The 19,193-nt window shown below is 39.7% G+C and overlaps 2 protein-coding genes across 2 annotated transcripts; both read right to left on the reverse strand.

The window, feature by feature from the left end:
- Positions 1–344: 344 nt before the first annotated feature.
- Positions 345–6,541, reverse strand: cdc45 (CDC45 cell division cycle 45 homolog (S. cerevisiae)). Its single transcript, XM_046034865.1, has 18 exons — positions 6,354–6,541; positions 6,104–6,163; positions 4,942–5,034; positions 4,712–4,849; positions 4,338–4,487; positions 4,189–4,247; positions 4,058–4,106; positions 3,774–3,835; positions 3,611–3,661; positions 3,313–3,432; positions 3,052–3,183; positions 2,835–2,933; positions 2,593–2,754; positions 2,348–2,486; positions 2,161–2,244; positions 1,920–2,038; positions 1,163–1,239; positions 345–753 (listed from the first exon to the last, which is right to left on the reverse strand). Exons 1-18 carry the CDS (start codon positions 6,402–6,404, stop codon positions 689–691), a joined length of 1,710 nt encoding a protein of 569 aa, XP_045890821.1. The 5' UTR covers positions 6,405–6,541; the 3' UTR covers positions 345–688.
- Positions 6,542–8,307: 1,766 nt separating this feature from the next.
- Positions 8,308–17,779, reverse strand: plpp5 (phospholipid phosphatase 5). Its single transcript, XM_046035792.1, has 8 exons — positions 17,634–17,779; positions 16,384–16,524; positions 16,162–16,270; positions 14,869–14,959; positions 14,694–14,757; positions 14,471–14,595; positions 14,004–14,174; positions 8,308–12,269 (listed from the first exon to the last, which is right to left on the reverse strand). The coding sequence occupies exons 2-8, from the start codon at positions 16,452–16,454 to the stop codon at positions 12,100–12,102; spliced, it is 801 nt and encodes a 266-aa protein (XP_045891748.1). The 5' UTR covers positions 16,455–16,524; positions 17,634–17,779; the 3' UTR covers positions 8,308–12,099.
- Positions 17,780–19,193: the final 1,414 nt, after the last annotated feature.

A 19,193-nucleotide genomic window follows, 5' to 3' on the forward strand; every position in this document is an offset into this window, starting at 1 on the left:
TCAGCATTGTGGTCTCTTTACATTTTTCCATAGCCCCAAGAAATAGTCTATCGATGCCACTCAATAGCAGCAAATGAACCTGTAATTCAATTACTGTCTAAAATGTCTGACAGCGAGCATCTAACATGGGATTTCTCATCTGGAGACTTGGCAGCAAAAATATAAAAAGGTGTGAAGATAATAAAAAGTACCTGCTAGTAATATGAACCTAAAAAGAGAAGCTAGAGTCATATCTATACACAAGACTAGATAGGTAACTTCCTACATACATACAGCTCTCGTAGCTCAAAAACTCCAAGAACCAATAACTCTACTTGATGAACAGAGGAAAACAAAACATTAAAGAAACTTACTATGATTTATTAAACATGTTTAAAATGTAATGAACCGCTCACAAACATGGACAGGAATAAAAAGACAAATGACAAGAATTTAAAAGCAAAAATAAGACTTCCACACATTTACAAAAATACTGTACAATATACACACACACACACACACACACACACACGCGCGCGAGACTGATAAAGGAAAATTAATTCATGGATACATTTCTTGTACTGCTGACACTGCACATGCTTGTGATGCAGCTGATTAATTTAAATCACATCTTACATAAAAGATGTGAACAGCAGCCGCACTTTCACTGTTCAAGACTCAAACCAAGAACCTGGACTCACATTCCCTCTCATGACAGGAGGGTGATGAGTGCATCCAGGAACTTGCTCCTGTCCTCCATCTTCAGTTCAATTACTGCAAAGAGAAACACACAGGTAAGAAATAATAAATGCACAAAGACACAGTGTGCACAGCTGGCAAAAGACAAAAAGGTGTGTATCTGATGATCCACATGACTGGAGGAAGGCTGGGATAAATGTTTGCCGACTTGAACATGTAGAAATAATCCAATCTTATTCTGCATAATATGAAACATGACTGACCTGAAGTTAAACTGTTTACAGCGACAAGAACCTCAACTTATATATGTTTCATGATTCTCAGTGTGTTCAACTGTCAGATTCGGGAGTTTTAATAACTGAGGCTCTACTACAAATGAAGACAAGGCTGCCACCTAGTGTCTGATGAAGCGACTGACAACTCCCCATCTAAAAACCTTGATGAGGAAAGAAAAGAGGAAATAAAAATCACAAAAATCCCTTACTTGAAGTGTCGAAGTTGTCATGAAGAGTTCTGGAGCTGGTGCTCTCTGCAGCTTTCTCAAACGCCCGACCAAAGAAACTTATAGAGTGCAGAGAAAAGGATGGGAGTTGAGGAAATAGGGGAACTTTTTGCTGTAAACATTTTAAAATACACATTACAGCCGCAAAAAATTAGTTGATTAATCGATCGACAGAAAATTAACTGCCACCTATTTCAGTCTTTTTTCAAACAATTTCCCCAGTGTGAAGACATTCTGATTTTCTCTAGTCTCCATTATTGTAAATTGAATATCTTCTGTCTCCAAAAAAAAAACAGCCTGAAGACGTCACCATGGACTCAACACTTATTTACTAGCAAACAACATAAGTAGTAATTTTGTAATTATGGAAGTCTAATGAAAAGGAAGGCAAATGTTTATGGAAAAAAAGTGATTTAAATGCTTTGAGTATCAAAATGTCAACAGACTCAATCAGCAAATGATATGAGATAAAAGTATTATTTTATCTCAGAGCGTCACATAACATGGCAAGAACATGTACTCACTGGTAGATCTTAGTCAACAGCATAAGCTATACTAGATATATTTGAGTATATAATCCAGATTTTAAGATTCTGAGGTTATATTTTACACAAAAATGAGTGATTAAAACTACTTTGTAAATACGTTTTGCTCTTTCAAGTGGTATTTTCCATTTATCAAGTATACACAGCTTATTATTTGGGCTAATATCGTACATATCTAAAAAGTGAGTTCTTACTTCTTCTTGTCCGATGTTTCGGACTCAGGGGGGATGCCCACAACAATGACAGTTCCCTTCTCCACGTCCTTGGGAGCAGCCATGATGAGAGGAAGCAGTCTGCAGCGCTTATTCCTCGTCTACCCAACAAAAAACAAAACAAAAAAAAGTGAAAGACTGACACTAACAGCGCCTTTTCAGTGCACGTAAAAGCATCTTCTTTCATAGTCTGAATCAAGTTTCACATCAGTAGGATACTTACAGAATGGACAAAAGCCTTCAGGAGGTACTTGCAGAGCAGAGTCAAGGCCATGGGCTTAGAAAAGAGCTTCACATCAGGTGTTCCCTACACATGAAAGAGCAGGAGGAAAGAAGCATTGAGCCGAGCAGGACATACTGTTAAGAAGCAGCCACACACACACACCTGCAGGGCACACAGGCACTTGTACCTCCATGAGGTAGCAGTAGAGGAAGGGTCCCTGGGACAGGATGAGGTTGGTACAGATGCAGCTGGCTACAGTCTGCTGGATGGCCATCAGCTTCTTCTTAGCCAGATCAATGCCTGAATGTAGACGATCGAGGTTACTCCTACCGACAGGGGACAGACGGTGAACTTGACACACGTGTTTTTGTTATCTGATCATAAACACAGCTTTAAATACACAAGTCCTAAAATTAACTTTGTGCCACGCACCTGGAAAGAGAGTCCAGAGCCTTGATGAAGTTGTCACCGTCACTCTCATCTTTCTCAGTGCTCTCCAGCAAGGCAGCAGTAGCGTGCACCATGTCACTGGCCAGGAAGCGGTTCTTAAAGCCAAAGTGAGCGCCGAAAGTCTGGATGCGGATGTCCTTCATACTGATGCAGAAAGGAATCAATAAATCTATCAATAAACACATCTGATCGAGCAGCAAGTGAAGTAATTTCTAAATTCATACCCGTATTTATTAGAAGACTCCTCAATGACGTCCCTTAGGTTCTCTTTGATGGACATGTCCATGGAGCTGAATTTCTGTCTCACTTGCTTCAGAGGTAACCTGTTGAAGGATCATCAGCAAAGATCAGCCATTTACACCAGTAAGGCAGCTCTATTTCACGTCACAAGCTCACGTTGTGATAAAGGTTTCACCATTAAGACACAAAGCATTTATTTACCCCATGTCAGCTAGGAACTCCTGGAGTTTCTTTTGACCATTTAACGTCCAAAGCTTGAAGCTGCATGACGTGTAACAGGAATTACAGATGCTCTCATACAAGGACCAGTGCTGATAAAGGGTTAGACGGATGCTGAAGCAGAGGGTTTAGGAAAACTCAGAGCTAGAGAGTTTGTGTCCACTATAACACTTGAACAAATGGAGGGGAGACACAAGGATACAAAGATCCATAATGACAACACGTCAGATTAATTAAGGATACTCGTATTCAAAGGAGATCCTCATACAGTCGATTGAGAGAGAGTTCTCCTCATCCTCGTTTCGGTGGTTATGCCGGGAAACGTGTCGCTGCATTGTGGCGATGTCTGTTACATACTTCATGCTAAAAAGGAACAAGGCAGAGAAGAATGATTCAGTGTGGATAAAAGCTTGATGCAAACAGTGTCAATACATCTCGTAACCAACAATGAACCAAAGAACCGGTTAATGACCGCCTGTTTAATTCTAAGGGGATCAATTTATTTGAGAATTGTGTTTTGAAATATTAAAGACTCTCTTACTGTGTGATTTTATCATGAACCCACTGGTCTGTCAGCCCAATGATGGCCCACCTGCAATGAAAAAACCCCCCACAGCAGTCTACATCTAAAAGTCTGCAGAGTGCATTTCCACACTGTATTTGTCATTAAAAAAATTTTTTTAAAGTTTTATCAGATGGCTTACCAGAGCATGTCCTTGGTGTCTTTAGTCAACACCCACGCCAGCTCAAAAAACATCGTAGCAGCCTGACAGGACACATGAAAACATCTGAATTCGGGAATAACATATGTGAAATGAAAGTCAACCTACAGCTCCCCATAATTAACTCTCAAATGTGTTTGTAGAGATTAAAAACTTCTTACAACGTAAGAATGTAAGTTTAATACCTCCTCATCAAATTCAGTTTCCATATTCATTCAGGGTTTCCAGAACTGAAAAAGGAAAACAATTCAAATCTGTCTACTCACAGAAGTCCCGTGATATTCATACTGCTCATAGTCAAACAAGATTTCCCTCCTGAGAAATGAGAGAAACATTAGTATCATTAAGAAATTGTGATGTCTATACGACAAACGCCACCTTCTTCAAAACACTTCACCTGCGTGCCTCCCACTCCCTCCTCGCTCGCTGCCTTTCAATCCTCCTCTCAACTGCCCCCTGAAAGATATGATACAGTCACACAATCATTAGAGTTAACACTGTTCGGATTCATTTCAGCAGTGTAGTCTCATTCTGTTCAATACGTACTTCATCAAATCTCCTCCGTTTCCCGGATGGCTCTGAGCCTTCATCACTCTCATTTCCAGAGTCACCTCCTTCCTCATCATCTTCATCACGAAAGATATCATCATATGAGGGCACGCCAAGGTCGTCATCCTGTTTGATTAGTAGCTTTATCTGTGGGCGAGATGATAGGAGTTTACACAAAGTGAAAGTTTAGAAATGTAAGCATGGCAGCACAACTCCCGATGAGATGTGGTTTAATTTTGTTCAAAAACTTCAAGCGAACGCTAATAAACACAAACAGACGCAGCACATTCCAAACTAACAATTTAATGTGGTGTCCTAGTTTGCTTCCTTCATTATCAATAATTCTAGCTGAATTGATCATTATCCATCACCTGGGTGTCATTGTAGACATTGACCACATCAACAGGCCGGTGAGTGTCACAGATGAAGAAGACGGAGTCGTCATCCGGCTGCAGCATCTCAAGAAGGTCTACATTTGCTCCGCAGTTGATGAGAACAAAGTACTGGAACTACAACACAACATACACCAAAATAATACATTTAACTTTGAGTGACAGGCTTAATTTGGTCACGTGTAAGCTCAGGTCTGATTTGATCATACCTGCTCTTTGTGTTCAAGGAAGGCGGTACCAAGGTCCTGCCAGCCGGTTACTGGCACAAGTGTGTACTGGACCTGGTCACAGTGGAACAGCGCCTGGTAAAAAAGATTTAGCAATTACGGTTTGATTTACAAATTTTACTAAAGCCTCTCACTGTCAAACAAGGATATAGGAACACTGAATTTTAAGCCACTGTGTCACTGAAATCGCAGCTCGTGAGAAACTTTATTGACACATCTGTAAGATAAATGGTTTGATCAGCATTTCATGTATGTGGTCATTAATTTGAGCTCAGAAATATACATCTTTGAGACACACATTTTGCAGCTTTTATATCATCCCAGTAAAAACTTGCAGACCATAATAATTAGATACAAATATTTAATTACTATGCTCTTATGTTAACAAGCTTCAACATATGCTCTAGTCCAGAGGTTTTCAAAGTGTGAGGCAGGCCACTCCAGGGAGGCTCTAAACTGTTTTAGGGGAGGCTCAGTGAAAGAATATTACATTAGTTCTCGAAAGGAGATCACATAGATTATGCTAAATGTGTGTGATCTGGTTAAAGAGAGAGCTCAGAGATACAGTAGTTTGAGAGATTTTTACTGTCTTTCCCAGAGTCAGAAACAGGAAAAGCCTGAGGACAGACCTCCTTTTATGTATTTGGTGTAGTCTGAAGTTATATCAGCAACAGCAATATTAGGTCACCTGTTATTTATAGTATATATATATATATATATATATATATATATATATTTATTTATTAGGTGTCTGTGGGTTCAAATAACATAATCATGATGCTTTTACTTTAGGACTTGAGCAAAACTAACCAAGTAAACTAGTGGGTGAGTGAGGGAGCAGCTTTTTCCTAAGCTTTGTCTGAGGGGAGGGCCAGAGTCTCTCAGACTTTTTAAAACCCCTGGTGTAGCCATCACATCCAAAAAACACAGTCAGTTATCGTTCATAACGTTACACTATACAAGGAAGAAGCTACTATCAGCTACAGTACAGCTGATACTAATGAGGCAGGATGCATAATATATTTAATTTGAGGGGTTTAAAAGATCTCAGTCTGCGCCCAGAGGATCTTGCTGATGATAAAAGGTCCGAATAGAGGTTGCATGAGGTAATGTTTGCTAGCAGAGGGCTGATTATTATGATTACCTGTAGTATCTTACAGGCGCAGAGAGCGTCGATGTCCGACGCCACCAGGAGTGCGACTCTCTGAAAGCAAAGCAACACATACATACACGACAGATCGTGTCTAGTTAGCGGAGTGAACCACAGAGAATAAATACGTCTCAAAATGACGAACGTAATAATAACAGACGATAACCTACATATCCCACAAGTATCATTAGCCAACTTACAGGCCTCCATGGTTCAAGTTAGCTAACATAACGTTACAACTTACCTGGTTGGCAACGACTTCATAAAATTCCTTTCTTATATCCGCGATGAACATGTTCAAAAATACCGATTAAAAGCTTTTAAGATGAGACAAACCCGACAAAATAACGTAAAAGTGGTTTGAACAGCGGGTTATTTTGGTTTGCTGTCAGACACAGAGCTACTGGGGTCCTTGTTAGAAATGTGGCGCCAAATCTGCACGTCACGTCCAACCAATCACTGTAAGGAAATAAACGTACGTCATACGCCCGAGGCCACGCCCACTACACTGTGAAAACAAAGCTGCCAACAAAGAGCTTAAGTGGCGAAAACCTGCCAAAACACAGACAGACCGCAGGTAACACAGATTCCTGCTAAATGATTTTTGATAAAACACGTATTATGTAAACTCTGGCACAGAAAATACAACAGAGAAGGAAACTGACTCCAGTAATTATATTATTAATTACCCTCACAAAGCGTTCACACCTTAAAGGAACACTAAAGCACCTAATCCCAGTGGTGGACAGTAAGTAAATCCACTACATTTACTCAAGTATTGTACTTTTGCAACTGTGAGTACTTTACTTAAGTATATCCGTTTTATGTAACTTTATACCTGTGCTACTACACTTTGGCGGGAAATATTGTGCTATATTTAATTAATTGCTTTAGTGACTGGGTACTTTGCAGATTCAGATTAATTATGTATAACATAAATCAGCAAGTGACTTGTGATGTGTTATTATAGGTTAAGATATGATAAGATTTTTTATCCTCAGGGGGAAATTCACAAGCCACCTAGCAGTATATTGTGGACAAATTGTGGGAATTTGTGGTTTTTAATGACCTGAGGAAGAGCTTACATTCTACACACTACATTGTGTGCACACACACAGCACACATATTACACATAGATTATTTCTCATAAATGATTTTTAGACTCAATATCTCCTATATTGAAAATGATCTTGTATATTCCACTAGAATAATAATTAAATAATTATCCCCCTGGCAATATGCATCCTTTGAACCATTACTTAGGGATTTCACAAGACAGTTAAATTAATATAAAACATTTTAGACACAACTCGAGCATGAGCATAGCATTAGTTCAGGCATGTAACAAAGTCAAGCTCCACTTACTATCCCAGTGCACCAGCTGACAGGAGCCCATGTCAAGTCAAACCCACATCAGCTGACAGCTCAGCGATTTCCCTCTTAGCATTCATTGGCAAAGCCATACAAGGCGCCTTATTTAAGCTGCTGTATCCTGCCTACCCTGGCTGCTCTCTCCGTTTGCTGCTAACCCACGGCCACCCCAGCGCCTTCTTTCAGGCCGTTCCTGACCAATCAATATTGTTCATTATTTATTGATGCCGCTCTGTTCTGTACACTGGGGGAGGTGTGCTTTCCCTGTTTTATGGCTTTCTATGTAGACAGGTTAGAACGGCAGGGGGAAAAAAAGCAAATAAAGTATTTTATAAAGTTGTCTTGAAATTTCTTAAGAGGGAACGTATTTCTAAAGTCCTGGCTACAACCACAACCCTGAATGTGATGTTCCTTCAACTCTCCCAATTTCTTCAATGTTCTTTGATTCAGGGAAAGTTTGCACAAGGAGAGAGTCTACAAGATTATTTTAATCTGAGGTTTGACATGTTAAAATGTAGACTAGGAAAGGACTTCCCAGTTTCAACACAAATAAGAAGTAAAGCATCTAGAAATATGAAAATGAAGAGACTGCACCTTTAAAACAAAAAATAATTGAGGAAATGCTGCTATTCTGCACTTTTATCGCTGCAACCCAAGCTTTTTCATAATTTGACTAATACATTCGTAATAAACTAATTTGTGTTGCTGTCACCTGTTGTTAATTGCTGTTTCACTGCCCAAAGTATCCTTTACTACACTTTTCATATGGTCTAAGCAGGTGTCTGGAACTATCACACATACTCAAAACAAGGACCGCTGACTCAAAAGAAAATAAGCAAAGGACGGAGTGTATTGTATTGCAAACATTGTTAAGTGTCACCAAAAGAGCATCACAACATGTACAATCAGGATACTGTATCAGCATGAGCCGCTGCTATGTGGTCCTACAAGCCAAGGCAAGTTACCATGATGCATGACATAAATAAAGCAAGCGGGCAAGTGTTAGTAAAATCCCCATCTGAAGGAGACCAGACACGATCAACAACCTGATACAGTATACATGTACTGCAAATCACATAAAGTAATTAAAATGGATGGAAATGTGGGGATTTGGAAGGAAGCAATTAATAAAATATGTTGCTCTTAAGCTGTGAAACATGCAGGTTTAATCAAAATTAGTCTAATGAACTTTTGTTTTTGTCTGAAAGATTCACCAGAAACCCATGTGCTAATAAAAGATGATCAGGAAATAAACACCATCACATTTAAAGGTAAACAAAACAAATACTTACAAATTCAAGTAAACTCATACATGCTCCCAAATTAAATACACATGGACCTGTACACCATCTCATAAATACCTGTAAGAGTGAGTACAGTAAGAGTTAAGTTTTTTCCACGTTGACTACTCTCTCAGTTGTAAATGTTTCCACCCAGACATCATTAACAATAACATTTATGGAAAGTATTTTTTTCTTTTGAGGTAAAGAAAGGCAGCATGCCACATTTAAACATCATGTAGTATCTTCCCAACTGAACCCTGGACACTGTAAAACAATAACTAACGTAAAGATCAATGTTGTGTCCACAACATGACAGAGAGCATACACTGTTACATGCAGCATATACTTCATCCATTAACTAAGAGTTGTAACGTAATATAGTAAACAAAGGCACAAATTCATCTGTTTTTTTCTGCCAGGTTTTGTCTAAAACCACTGTGATCCAGCCGTGCTGATTCACCACAACGAGCAACGCTTTGGCTGGATTCACATGCACAGAGGTTTGGTTGTTTTTCATTTTTCAACCTGCAAAAACAGTCACATTTGCGTAAAACATGACATATTCTGTACAAAAACATCATAACAAAAACATAGCATAAAAGAAAAAAAAACGAAATGCCAACAAAGTAAACATAAAATCATAACTGAACCTGAGCCTTCACAATCTTAAATGAAACTACCAGAAGAAGAACAAACACCAAACTCTACGTGCCAATAAAACTATTAACAGGATAGAAAACCTGTCCAGCAGGAGAGCTGGGAGGCTAGCACCATCACCTGGAGAAGTTACAGTCCAACTTCACTCAGGTTCATCAGGAAGATCTGGTTTTGCTGTCACTCAAACAACCAATCCCTGTTCGTCACATCTCACCACCCCTGGTGAACATTCACACACAGAGGACGCAGAGGAGCCAGAAGAGTGTACAATAACGAAAACCAGACCTACAGTACGCCTGAGACCATGGATGTATGAAAACATCTATCTCACAGTTCTTTTACATTTCATATGAACTTGTGGCGACGTTAGCAGATGTCCAGTTAATTTGAGCATTTGTCACAAAGAAAGTAGAGCAGGCACTGCAAAATCTGTGAGAAGAGATGAGGTGAACTGCTACATCGGGGTGTTACACTGATTAATTTAGCAATCTGTGAATGGAAACATTCAAATTATAATGTAGGAAGACAGAGAGATTTAAGAGAGGCTGTGGAGATCAAAGATGTGATGCCGACCAAGTGGTTTTCATTAACCTGCTTTTAAACATAAAGGCAGCAAAGAGGGGGGGCGGGCCACATGTTGACATGTACTGTGAGATAATAGGATATAAGAGTCAATGGTTAGAGGTTTTACCATACCGTCGTAACTATCCCTTTAAAGTATTAGTCTGGTGATATTCTGTACTTTTCTTTTGCTTTGCTTTCTTTTATTGTCAACAAATCCCATGAAAGGACAAACACCAACAATGAATTGATCCTACAAACAAGAATTATCTGCGCGCATCTTACTGATTCTATTTACTGTTGTCCTAAAACAACCTGCAAACTAAATGTATGTTAATCCGTGACTGAAAATGGTTCCCAACAAAGGGTCTGTTTACTCCTGGTTGAATAACATTTGCTAAAAACTACAGTGCGTAGCTGATTAAGGAAATTACTCAGCATTTTCCAGATGTGAATTGTACAGTAAACAGTATATACGTGACTGATGGTCAAAGTTTTGTCTTCAGCAGGAATGAATTAAGTGCCACAGACACAGTGTTGGTTTTGGTATTTTCGTGCAATTTGTTGACGATAAAAATATACAACCTAATCGTATTCTTTAATATCTCTGGTTTTATGAGGCAAAACACAGACATTCTCGTGTTTTTATTATCTCCATAAACAGTTTCTCAGTTTCCGGTCGAGACAGTTGGCCGCCCGCTCTGAGTCTAGGTTGTTCTTGAGGTTTCTACCTGTTTTTTCCTTTGGCTGTGTCGCTAAGTGTGTGCTCATGGGGGGAATTGGTGGGTCTCTGTAAATGATATGACAGAGTATGATCTAGACCTGCTCTACGTGAAAAGGGCAATGGGATGACTTCTGTTATGAATTGGTGCTATATAAATAGAATTTAAAAAAGTTTTCCCGACGAGCAATTATTCATGATTTATATATGTCAATGATTCACATTGATATCAGCACATAAAATGGAGGATTTTATCCATATTTCCCACCCCTACTTCGACCCACATAAACACCTCTTACTTCACCAGATTTCCTGTCAAATCAAATACAAATATGGTACAGATAATCTAAGCTCAAAAGGTCCACTTGATAATTATTTGGAGCGTTCAGTCTTATCTCATTCGTCTTTAGAGAACCTAAATTTAATCATTCAGCCACATGATAACAAGCGGTTGTGTACGGTGGAAAGACTTTAACCCCTGACTTGGTTCAAGGATGTCCACCTTGATCTTGTTTAATAGTCGATGCTGAGACAGGTTTGGGCTGCTGTTAACAAAGAGCTGATGTTTTCTGTTTATTTATCATTCATTCATCTCTTGCCCAGGGTCCCTGCTGTTTCACCGTTAGGTCTTGTGATCACGCCTGAACCAGCTCTACTGAAGACGACGTTGAGATGCGGCTGAAATCATTAAAAATCTGAAAATCATCACTTTTTTTTTTAAGCTCAGGCTGAAACTAATTTAATTAATGTAATTTTGTCATCTAATATCTTGATTCTTTTTTAATATTCATTGATTACTTAATTTATTCATCGCTTGATCGTTTCGGCACCATGTTGAGTTCAGACTCTCTTCACCGTATATTGTTTCTCAAAGGTCAGGCATGATGAACAAACATCAAGTCTCAGCCCCGCCTGTTGAAAAAGTTTACAAAATGATCACAAAATAGTGACTCTACACGAGAAACTGCTTCTCAGCTGCTGGGCTATCAGTGCAGTGCTTGTGTATTTGACCTGCTGAGCTGTTTAAAGTCATGTGATCTGTAGGCACAAGACACAGGGTGTGTACGGTTGGACGATATGGATGGATTACAATAACTGTAATGATCGTCACCAGGCCATCTGAGATTGGTCCACCAAGTTGGACTGTTTAACTGGAGTTGTTATTTGCTATATAACTCTCACGTGTTTCAGAAACCGTTCAAAAAAAAAATAAAAAAAAAAAGAAAAATAAAAAAGGGTCATTTGAATTTAGAAAACAAATCGTCACTACACACAAGGAAAATTCCAACTATACAGTTACAATGATAAACATATATTGCCCAGTCCCAAGCGTGTGAAAACCAGACTTAGAAGGATTACCATGTAACCCAGTATAAATGACCCCAGTTACAGCTGTTCTACAGCGGCAGGATGTAGTTGGAGTTGGCCAGTTTGCGTTCCTGTGCGGCAGGAACAGTCTCTCTGTGACGCAGAGGTCTGTGGCAGTCAGGGTCCTGAAGGGGAGGGTAGTGCTGTCTGTAACACAGCCAGGCGAAGGTAAGGCCCAGCAGAGAGCCCACTAGTACGTCTGAATGAAGGAGAGAGAAGACAACACACACACACACACACACACACACACACACACACACGATGAGGAGTGTGATTCCACATCTTCACATGAATGCTTTCTTACATCTTCTGCTAAAATATAAAACATATTTTGGGAGAAGATTAACCCTAAGAGAGATTTTAGGTTATGTTAAGTAGCTGGGGTGGCGATGGAGTAGCGGATAAGACACGTGCCTTAGGTGTGGAAGACCTGGGTTTGATTCCACCTGCGACACATCCACCATTGTGTTTCTGAGCTTTGGACAATCAAAGTAACTGGCTGTTTCAGGCCTAGTTTTAACCATTTAATGCAGCAGTAATCATTCCAGTTTGGTGAGATAAAAATACTTGTTGAACATGTGCGCATATTAAAACACGAAAACTAAAATGCTAATAAAGGGGGGAGGCTGGGGAGGCGGAGGGAGTTAAATTCCTGACAGCAGGCAGCAGAGTAGCAGGGAAGATGAATGAACACCAAATGTTTATATGGACCAGCTTTTGAGAGAGATATATGTCGTAGGCATACATGACTGGAGGAGGAACATGACTATCGTGATTTCGGTGCCTGCCTGAACTACCAGCGAGGCTCCATAAATCTAAGAACAAGTTTCCTTGTGTGATCTCTCTTTATTTATTTTGTTAGAAATAATGCTGCATTCACGTGCTCCTCAGATGGTCCCTTTTCCAGAGTTGTGAAGTTGTTCTGACTTCTGGACACTACTACAAAGATGAGCTGAACTGTCATTATCAGTATCATCCAAGTATGCTGAGACAGTTTGAAGCTTTCTATTACAAAGTGATTTTTGTCCCAGAGTTGTTACTGCAGTACATTACCTGAAACCACTAAAATATTGCTTATGCTGCAAATAATTTTATTTATTTTTTAATTTTATTTATAACTTTATTATTAATCCAGGTCACTTCGCATGGACAGCAAACTAACCGTTATAACCTAACTATTCAATTAAATAATTAGAAGACCTAACTGTATAAAACATACACCATTTTACTAGACAGATATGTATTGCAACAAAGTGATTTCTGACATTAAAGTAAAGCAAAAAAATGGATATATCTGGAGGTTTCTCCCAATCTACAGCTGATATATGAATCATCTGCCTGCAACAGTGAAAGAAAACTGCTGTACAGGTTGTTGTAAGTCAACTTAAGCAAATAACAACTCTTAAATCATCATATGTCTTTGATCAACATGTACACAGCTCCCTTGTCAACTTAAAATGCTGTTCTTTAACTACTGATTGGCTAGGGCAAAATACCCCTCCCCAAAACAGAAACCGGGTAACATTAACGTGACATCGGATTAGTGAAAGAAAATGGCAATTCAGCCGTTCCTTCCTCCCGCCGTCCATGCAGGCTAGGTTAATTGGTGACCCTAAATTGTCCTTAGGTGTGAGCGTGAGTGGTTGGTTGTCTGTCTATGTGTGGCCCTGCGATGGACTGGCGACCTGTCCAGGGTGTACCCCGCCTTTCGCTCAATGTCAGCTGGGATTGGCTCCAGCCCCCCGCAACCCTGTACGCAGGATAAGCGTTTGACGATGGATGGATATCAGACTAGGCCGGCAAGTCAGTTGTGTTGATATTTTCACACATCCTCCTTCACTGCGTCTCTCTAAGCCACCTTCTGCTGTTGGTCACCAATGTCATGTAAATGGTTATGTTGCTGTGCCATTCTGAGCATTTCTGGGACTCTGACCTTGCCAGTGGTGTTTGTAGTCGCAGGTTCTGGAGAGGGCAATCACTGTCGCGACGAGTAAAGGGATGAGGAAGGCACACAGCCGCCACGCTCTGCCTTGGCCCACTGGACTAAAGCAGCGCAGCTTTCCTGCGACGTACAGCGCTGTGAAACCCAAACCTGCGAAGGCAACTGGGACCAAAGAGAAAGGATTGAAAGGGTGATCAGAGACAGAAAGAACTCAAAGAGAAAACAAGAAAAAGAGGAGGAAGGGCAGGGATCAGAGAGGGAGCGAAGCCTGTTGTGGGATACTCTCTTGCTTACACAACAAAATAAGAGCCTGGAGGCTAAAATACACGTACATACATCTATTTTCAGATATATCTTATGCCCTCCTGCCCCACTATGTGCATTTGTTGTTTTCCTTGTTGCCTGCTGATGAAAATGTACCAGCCACTGAGGGGTAATCGACCATAAAAGGCCCTTACAGGAAGAGTGTCCGCTGGGAAAACTCTTCCTGCCCTCCATGATGACGTCTGGGTCCCCACTGCAGCGCAACTCCAGGTTCATCTGACCATCTGGGAAACAGCGATAGAAGAAGTCTGGCCGTGGCCTGAGGCAGGGGACGAACAAACAGAGGACAGATTTAGGCTTTTAGCCGCTATAATGCTGGGTAACATTATCATCCGCTATGTTGTGTACAATGTTTACCTGCCAACAACAAGTTTGATGACATTGGTGAAAACTCCGTTCAGCACCAGAGTCAAAGTCACAGCTGGATGACAGAGGGAAACAACAGAAAACACTATAACTATAAAAAAGAAACTAGGTCACATTTTTGTTTTAAATCAGAAAATAAACAAACGTTTGTGTGCAGCTTTCTTACCCAGCGAGGCCTCCTTCAGATCCCCTCGCTCCGACTTCTTCAGGAAGGTGAAAGCCAGGATTACAATCAGCGGAGTGAAAACCGCCACACTCTGACAGAGACAAAAAAACAAAAACAAAGAGGAGAGAGTTTAAAGCCAAATGAATGTCTGTCTGTAAGCATGTACGTATGTGAGCAGTGAACAGTGAGCCAGGTTCAGGTGTGATGAAGACGTTTCAGAGACTGATGAAGGCTTAACATATCACAGTTTATTGAGCCCGGCCGAGGAGATTCAGTGCCAGCATACAACTTGTGAACACGTCAAATGCCAACACCAAATCTGAAGGAGAACATCTTTTGGTCCCTTTTATGTTTCTGTCTTCCCCCTAGTGCCTGTTGGTTATTAGGTATTAGGTCGTCTTTAGCTGGCTTTAACCTAGAACAACAAATCTATCTGATGTTTAGACTCCAAATGCCACATTATTTTTGAATCTATTACTGTCCATGAGTTGTACTCTAATCTGTGGAACCAGTAAGTTCTTGTAAACATTCATCTGGACTCAACCTTGTAAGATTCCCAGAGAACACTGATATCTGCTAGCCTGATCTACTGTCTCTACCTTATCAGTCCAACTGTTGTCTCTCTAAGAAGGACAGTTACACGAGAGAAATAACTAGAGCTGGAAGGTCAGTGAACACTTGTGGGGTCAGCTAATGACTCCAAGATAGACCTGTCTTAGCTTTCCCTGTTACATCAATTAAGCCCCCAAAGAAATATCTTTAACAATATTGTGCTTTCACTAAAAGGGACTATGCCAGTGTTTGTTTCAGACAACTAAAACTTTAAAACTCTATCAATATAACACACTAGTTTATATAGACTTTTCAGGCAGCCACTGGTTACTTGCAGAGACTTGCGTGTTTGAGAAAGATAAAAGCTAGGGCAGTACTGTTAGCATTTACTTTTTCTTACATCTCTGCCAAAGTTATGTTCTTGTATTTGAAAAATCTGCAGTGACACAGAAGTTTGACAAAAATAAAAGACAAGATATTCACTGTGGTAGATACACCTTATCTGGAGCGACCGCCATGTCTCTGCAAATTGATTTTCAAACTGTAATGAAAGCAGTGGTTGTGTGAAAGGTAGGAGATTAATCAAAAAACATATGGTATAATTTGGAGAACGGTTGTCAAAGTGAAGTAAATGAGATTAATGTGCTAAAAATAAACACTGGTATGGTCCTGAAGTTAGAAACTCAGCTGCGGGATCTATTATGTTCCATTTGAATTCAGGCGTGCAAACATATAACTTACAAACATAAGAGAGGTGGGTACGTGGTCTCTCTCCACACGATGGAATTTATACAACCACATCTCCTCTGGCTGGATCTCACGGTAGAAAGGTGGAAGCTGCTCCGTCACACTGCACAACCACAAGAAGAGCGATGTTTCTGCTTCTTTTGCTCACCATTAAAACAATGCCAGGCCTTTGAAATATGGATCCGTAAGTCAATCATGTAAGCAGGACATACTTACAGGAACACGACCAACAGCGCTATCCGGATGGAAATTTCCGACAGGAAACCACGAAGCAGCCTCCTCTTCATTTTTTGTCTTGGGGTGGACTTCAGTCAACAGCAAACATCATCTCTCCACTTTCATTTGACTTAACTGGGCCTAGAAAATAAACGGGGAGCTGAGTTTTAGTTTGTGCCATTATTTTGGGTGTTGGAAAGGAAAAATAAAGTATTATCTAATAAGGTGCAAAGCCTTTATTTCATTGGTTAGAGATGCTGTGGGTGTGCGAGTGGAAAAACAGTAAATCTAATCAGGATATACTTCACTTACATGTTGACACATTAATTAAACAACACAAATGTCTCTGTAATGCTGATGGATTATCTGATGGTAAAGAATAAACTGCCTCTGAAACAGCATTCTGCGCTCATCTCAGCAGCTCAATCAGTCGCTTCTCAGTTTGAGGACAACAAACGTCCAAAGGGGGGAAAAGGGACTGCAGCACTCTGATGTATTTGCGGTCATTAATTGTGCAAACAGACTAAAGTTTTAACACTACTGCCTGATAAGAATTGTTTTTAGAACTGTGTGAGAAAGAAACAACTGAATGGGAGCCAGTTACCTGTATAGCCTGATGGACACTTGATACCAATATTGATATTTGAGAGTTTAAACTGTTTTACTTTTGATAGGGATCCAGTTAATTTGGTTATTAAAGAATTGTGGCCAAAATATGCACTGAGTGGGACATGTTGCCATTGACGAATAAACTTTGGTGGGGTACTTAATAAACTGTGTAACAGAAACAGTTTGTACCTGAAACACATTTTGGTTCTCTGTATTGAAATGACTTATTACTTATCGACTGAAATAAACACCAATACTGATACTGAAAACTGACTATTTCCTCCTAACAAATGGGGAAAATCTTCTGTTTTCTCCAATGTATCTCCACCCATTTTACTCAGAGTAACCCCTAAAACCTGTTACAAAGGCCAACATGTTACACCTGTGCATTTCACTTCAATTAGAAGCTGTTATTTAATTGGATGTTACATTAAGCCTGATTTGTTATAATAACAATATTAAACGCAAGGCTTGCCAGCCTCTGTCAATACACAGAACAATACGAGACAAACAAGCTGACATTAATTGTCTGTGTTGTAGAAACAAGATGAAAATGCTAAGCTAGTTAGCAACATCTGTCAAATCAGACATCTGGCCCATTTCCGTGTTGTCAAACAGGGAATCACAGGAGCGTTACTCACCTTAAACAGGTCGTTTTTCTATCTCTTTATCCTCATATTAAACTGTGCCCTTCTAAGCAATCAGCTCTCCACATTTCCTATTTCTGCCGACGGTGGAAGTCGTGTATTTGAGGAGAGAAACGGGGATTGCCACAGAGGAGATGAGCGCTGCGTGAAGCTATCGGACACACCATCGCTACGTCCGGTTCAGGATTTCAAAATAAAATGATGTATTTCTATCGATTTCAATGTACATCCCCAAAAACAACCCGTGGACTGAATTACACACTTTTGACAATGTAGTCCATATGAACATGTGCAGAAAAACTAAGTTACAGGCTCATTTGGTAAAACAAAGAGAGAAGAGAGAAAAGAAAAAAATACTTAATGTAACTCTTGCAGTTTTTCACCTGCACAGTGTGCTTGTATGTCTGTTGTGTGATATGCACTTTGTATACATCTTGAATTTTGATTATTTTGTCATATTTGTTCATTAATACTAGAAATTCAGTGAAAAATCTAATAATAATGGCAATTATTATTGCCATTATTATTTGGCATAATCAATTTTAAATTTGTAGTATTGTATTTAATTATTTATAATTTTAATTGTACTAGTTAGGTCCTATAGGTTAAATGAGCTAGCCGTTTGACCATAGGGGTTTCATGGTATAAGATGATTTCATATATTTTTCAGTCTGGTGGTCTAACTGGTAAGTATCTACTGGGGTCACGCCCACTGTTCCAATTCATGATGATTTAGTGTGTGAGTTGGATAATTTGGGAGCTCTTACTGCTTTACAAACCGGAAATGGTCGCGCAGATGATTTTATCTCCTTGATAAGTGGATGCGAGAGGCCACGTCACCGCACAAATAATTTAATTTAGAGGTTAAATCAGTGACGTTTGCATCAAATCAATTAAACTTTCAATCGATTCAATTTAAATTGTATTTCAAGGTAGTTAATGTTTTTGTGACTGGTAAAAATCTGGCCATTATAACCACTTAATCAAGAACAGTCTATCTCCATCTGGTTCACTATGTTTTCACCAAATCACATACAGTGACAGCGTTTCACTGAGACAGAGTACAGCTTTATTAAAGTCAAACTTCAGGCATGTCTGAACTCCTCAAACTCAACTTTGAATGAAAAAGGACAGAATCAATATTCTCAAATAAAAAGACAGTCATGTACAAAAAGAGTGTCGTCTCAACAGTCACACACATTTAGAAGCAGAGTTGTACAGGCAAAAAGAGCACGCCACAGTAACATGAGTCTATGCAAGTTCAATGCAAACTATTTACAGGTTCCTCAACAATATGCAGTAACACAGGTTGAACAGTAATCAACATGGTATTTTGTGTTCATCCACGTTTTAATTGAAGCAACACCAAGAGAGATAGATAAGACCCCAGTTAGAGTTACTGTAATTTTTCTACAAGTAAAAAGAGATGAGTGCGTATGTAGGTGAATACATTTTTTTATTCCAACACTATTTCTCCTCTGACAGCATGTCAATTAACAACTTAATAACAGTCAGCAACATCTCACAAAAAACGAAAAGACATCAGTGAACTGA

This window comes from Micropterus dolomieu, linkage group LG21, assembly GCF_021292245.1.
Source record: "Micropterus dolomieu isolate WLL.071019.BEF.003 ecotype Adirondacks linkage group LG21, ASM2129224v1, whole genome shotgun sequence".
In the NCBI taxonomy this organism is placed as follows: domain Eukaryota; kingdom Metazoa; phylum Chordata; class Actinopteri; order Centrarchiformes; family Centrarchidae; genus Micropterus; species Micropterus dolomieu.

What these genes read in the sequence shown, in the direction of transcription:
- cdc45 (XM_046034865.1), bottom strand. Translation starts at nt 6,404, where the DNA reads ATGTTCATCGCGGATATAAGAAAGGAATTTTATGAAGTCGTTGCCAAC. An exon ending in ATGAAGTCGTTGCCAACCAG is followed by an intron (nt 6,164 to 6,353) that starts GTAAGTTGTAAC and finishes CTTTGCTTTCAG; the next exon opens with AGAGTCGCACTCCTGGTGGC. An exon ending in GCTCTGGACTCTCTTTCCAG is followed by an intron (nt 2,487 to 2,592) that starts GTGCGTGGCACA and finishes CCCTGTCGGTAG; the next exon opens with GAGTAACCTCGATCGTCTAC.
- plpp5 (XM_046035792.1), bottom strand. Translation starts at nt 16,454, where the DNA reads ATGAAGAGGAGGCTGCTTCGTGGTTTCCTGTCGGAAATTTCCATCCGG. An exon ending in TCTGAAGGAGGCCTCGCTGG is followed by an intron (nt 14,758 to 14,868) that starts GTAAGAAAGCTG and finishes TCTGTCATCCAG; the next exon opens with CTGTGACTTTGACTCTGGTG. An exon ending in CTACAAACACCACTGGCAAG is followed by an intron (nt 12,270 to 14,003) that starts GTCAGAGTCCCA and finishes TCCTTCATTCAG; the next exon opens with ACGTACTAGTGGGCTCTCTG.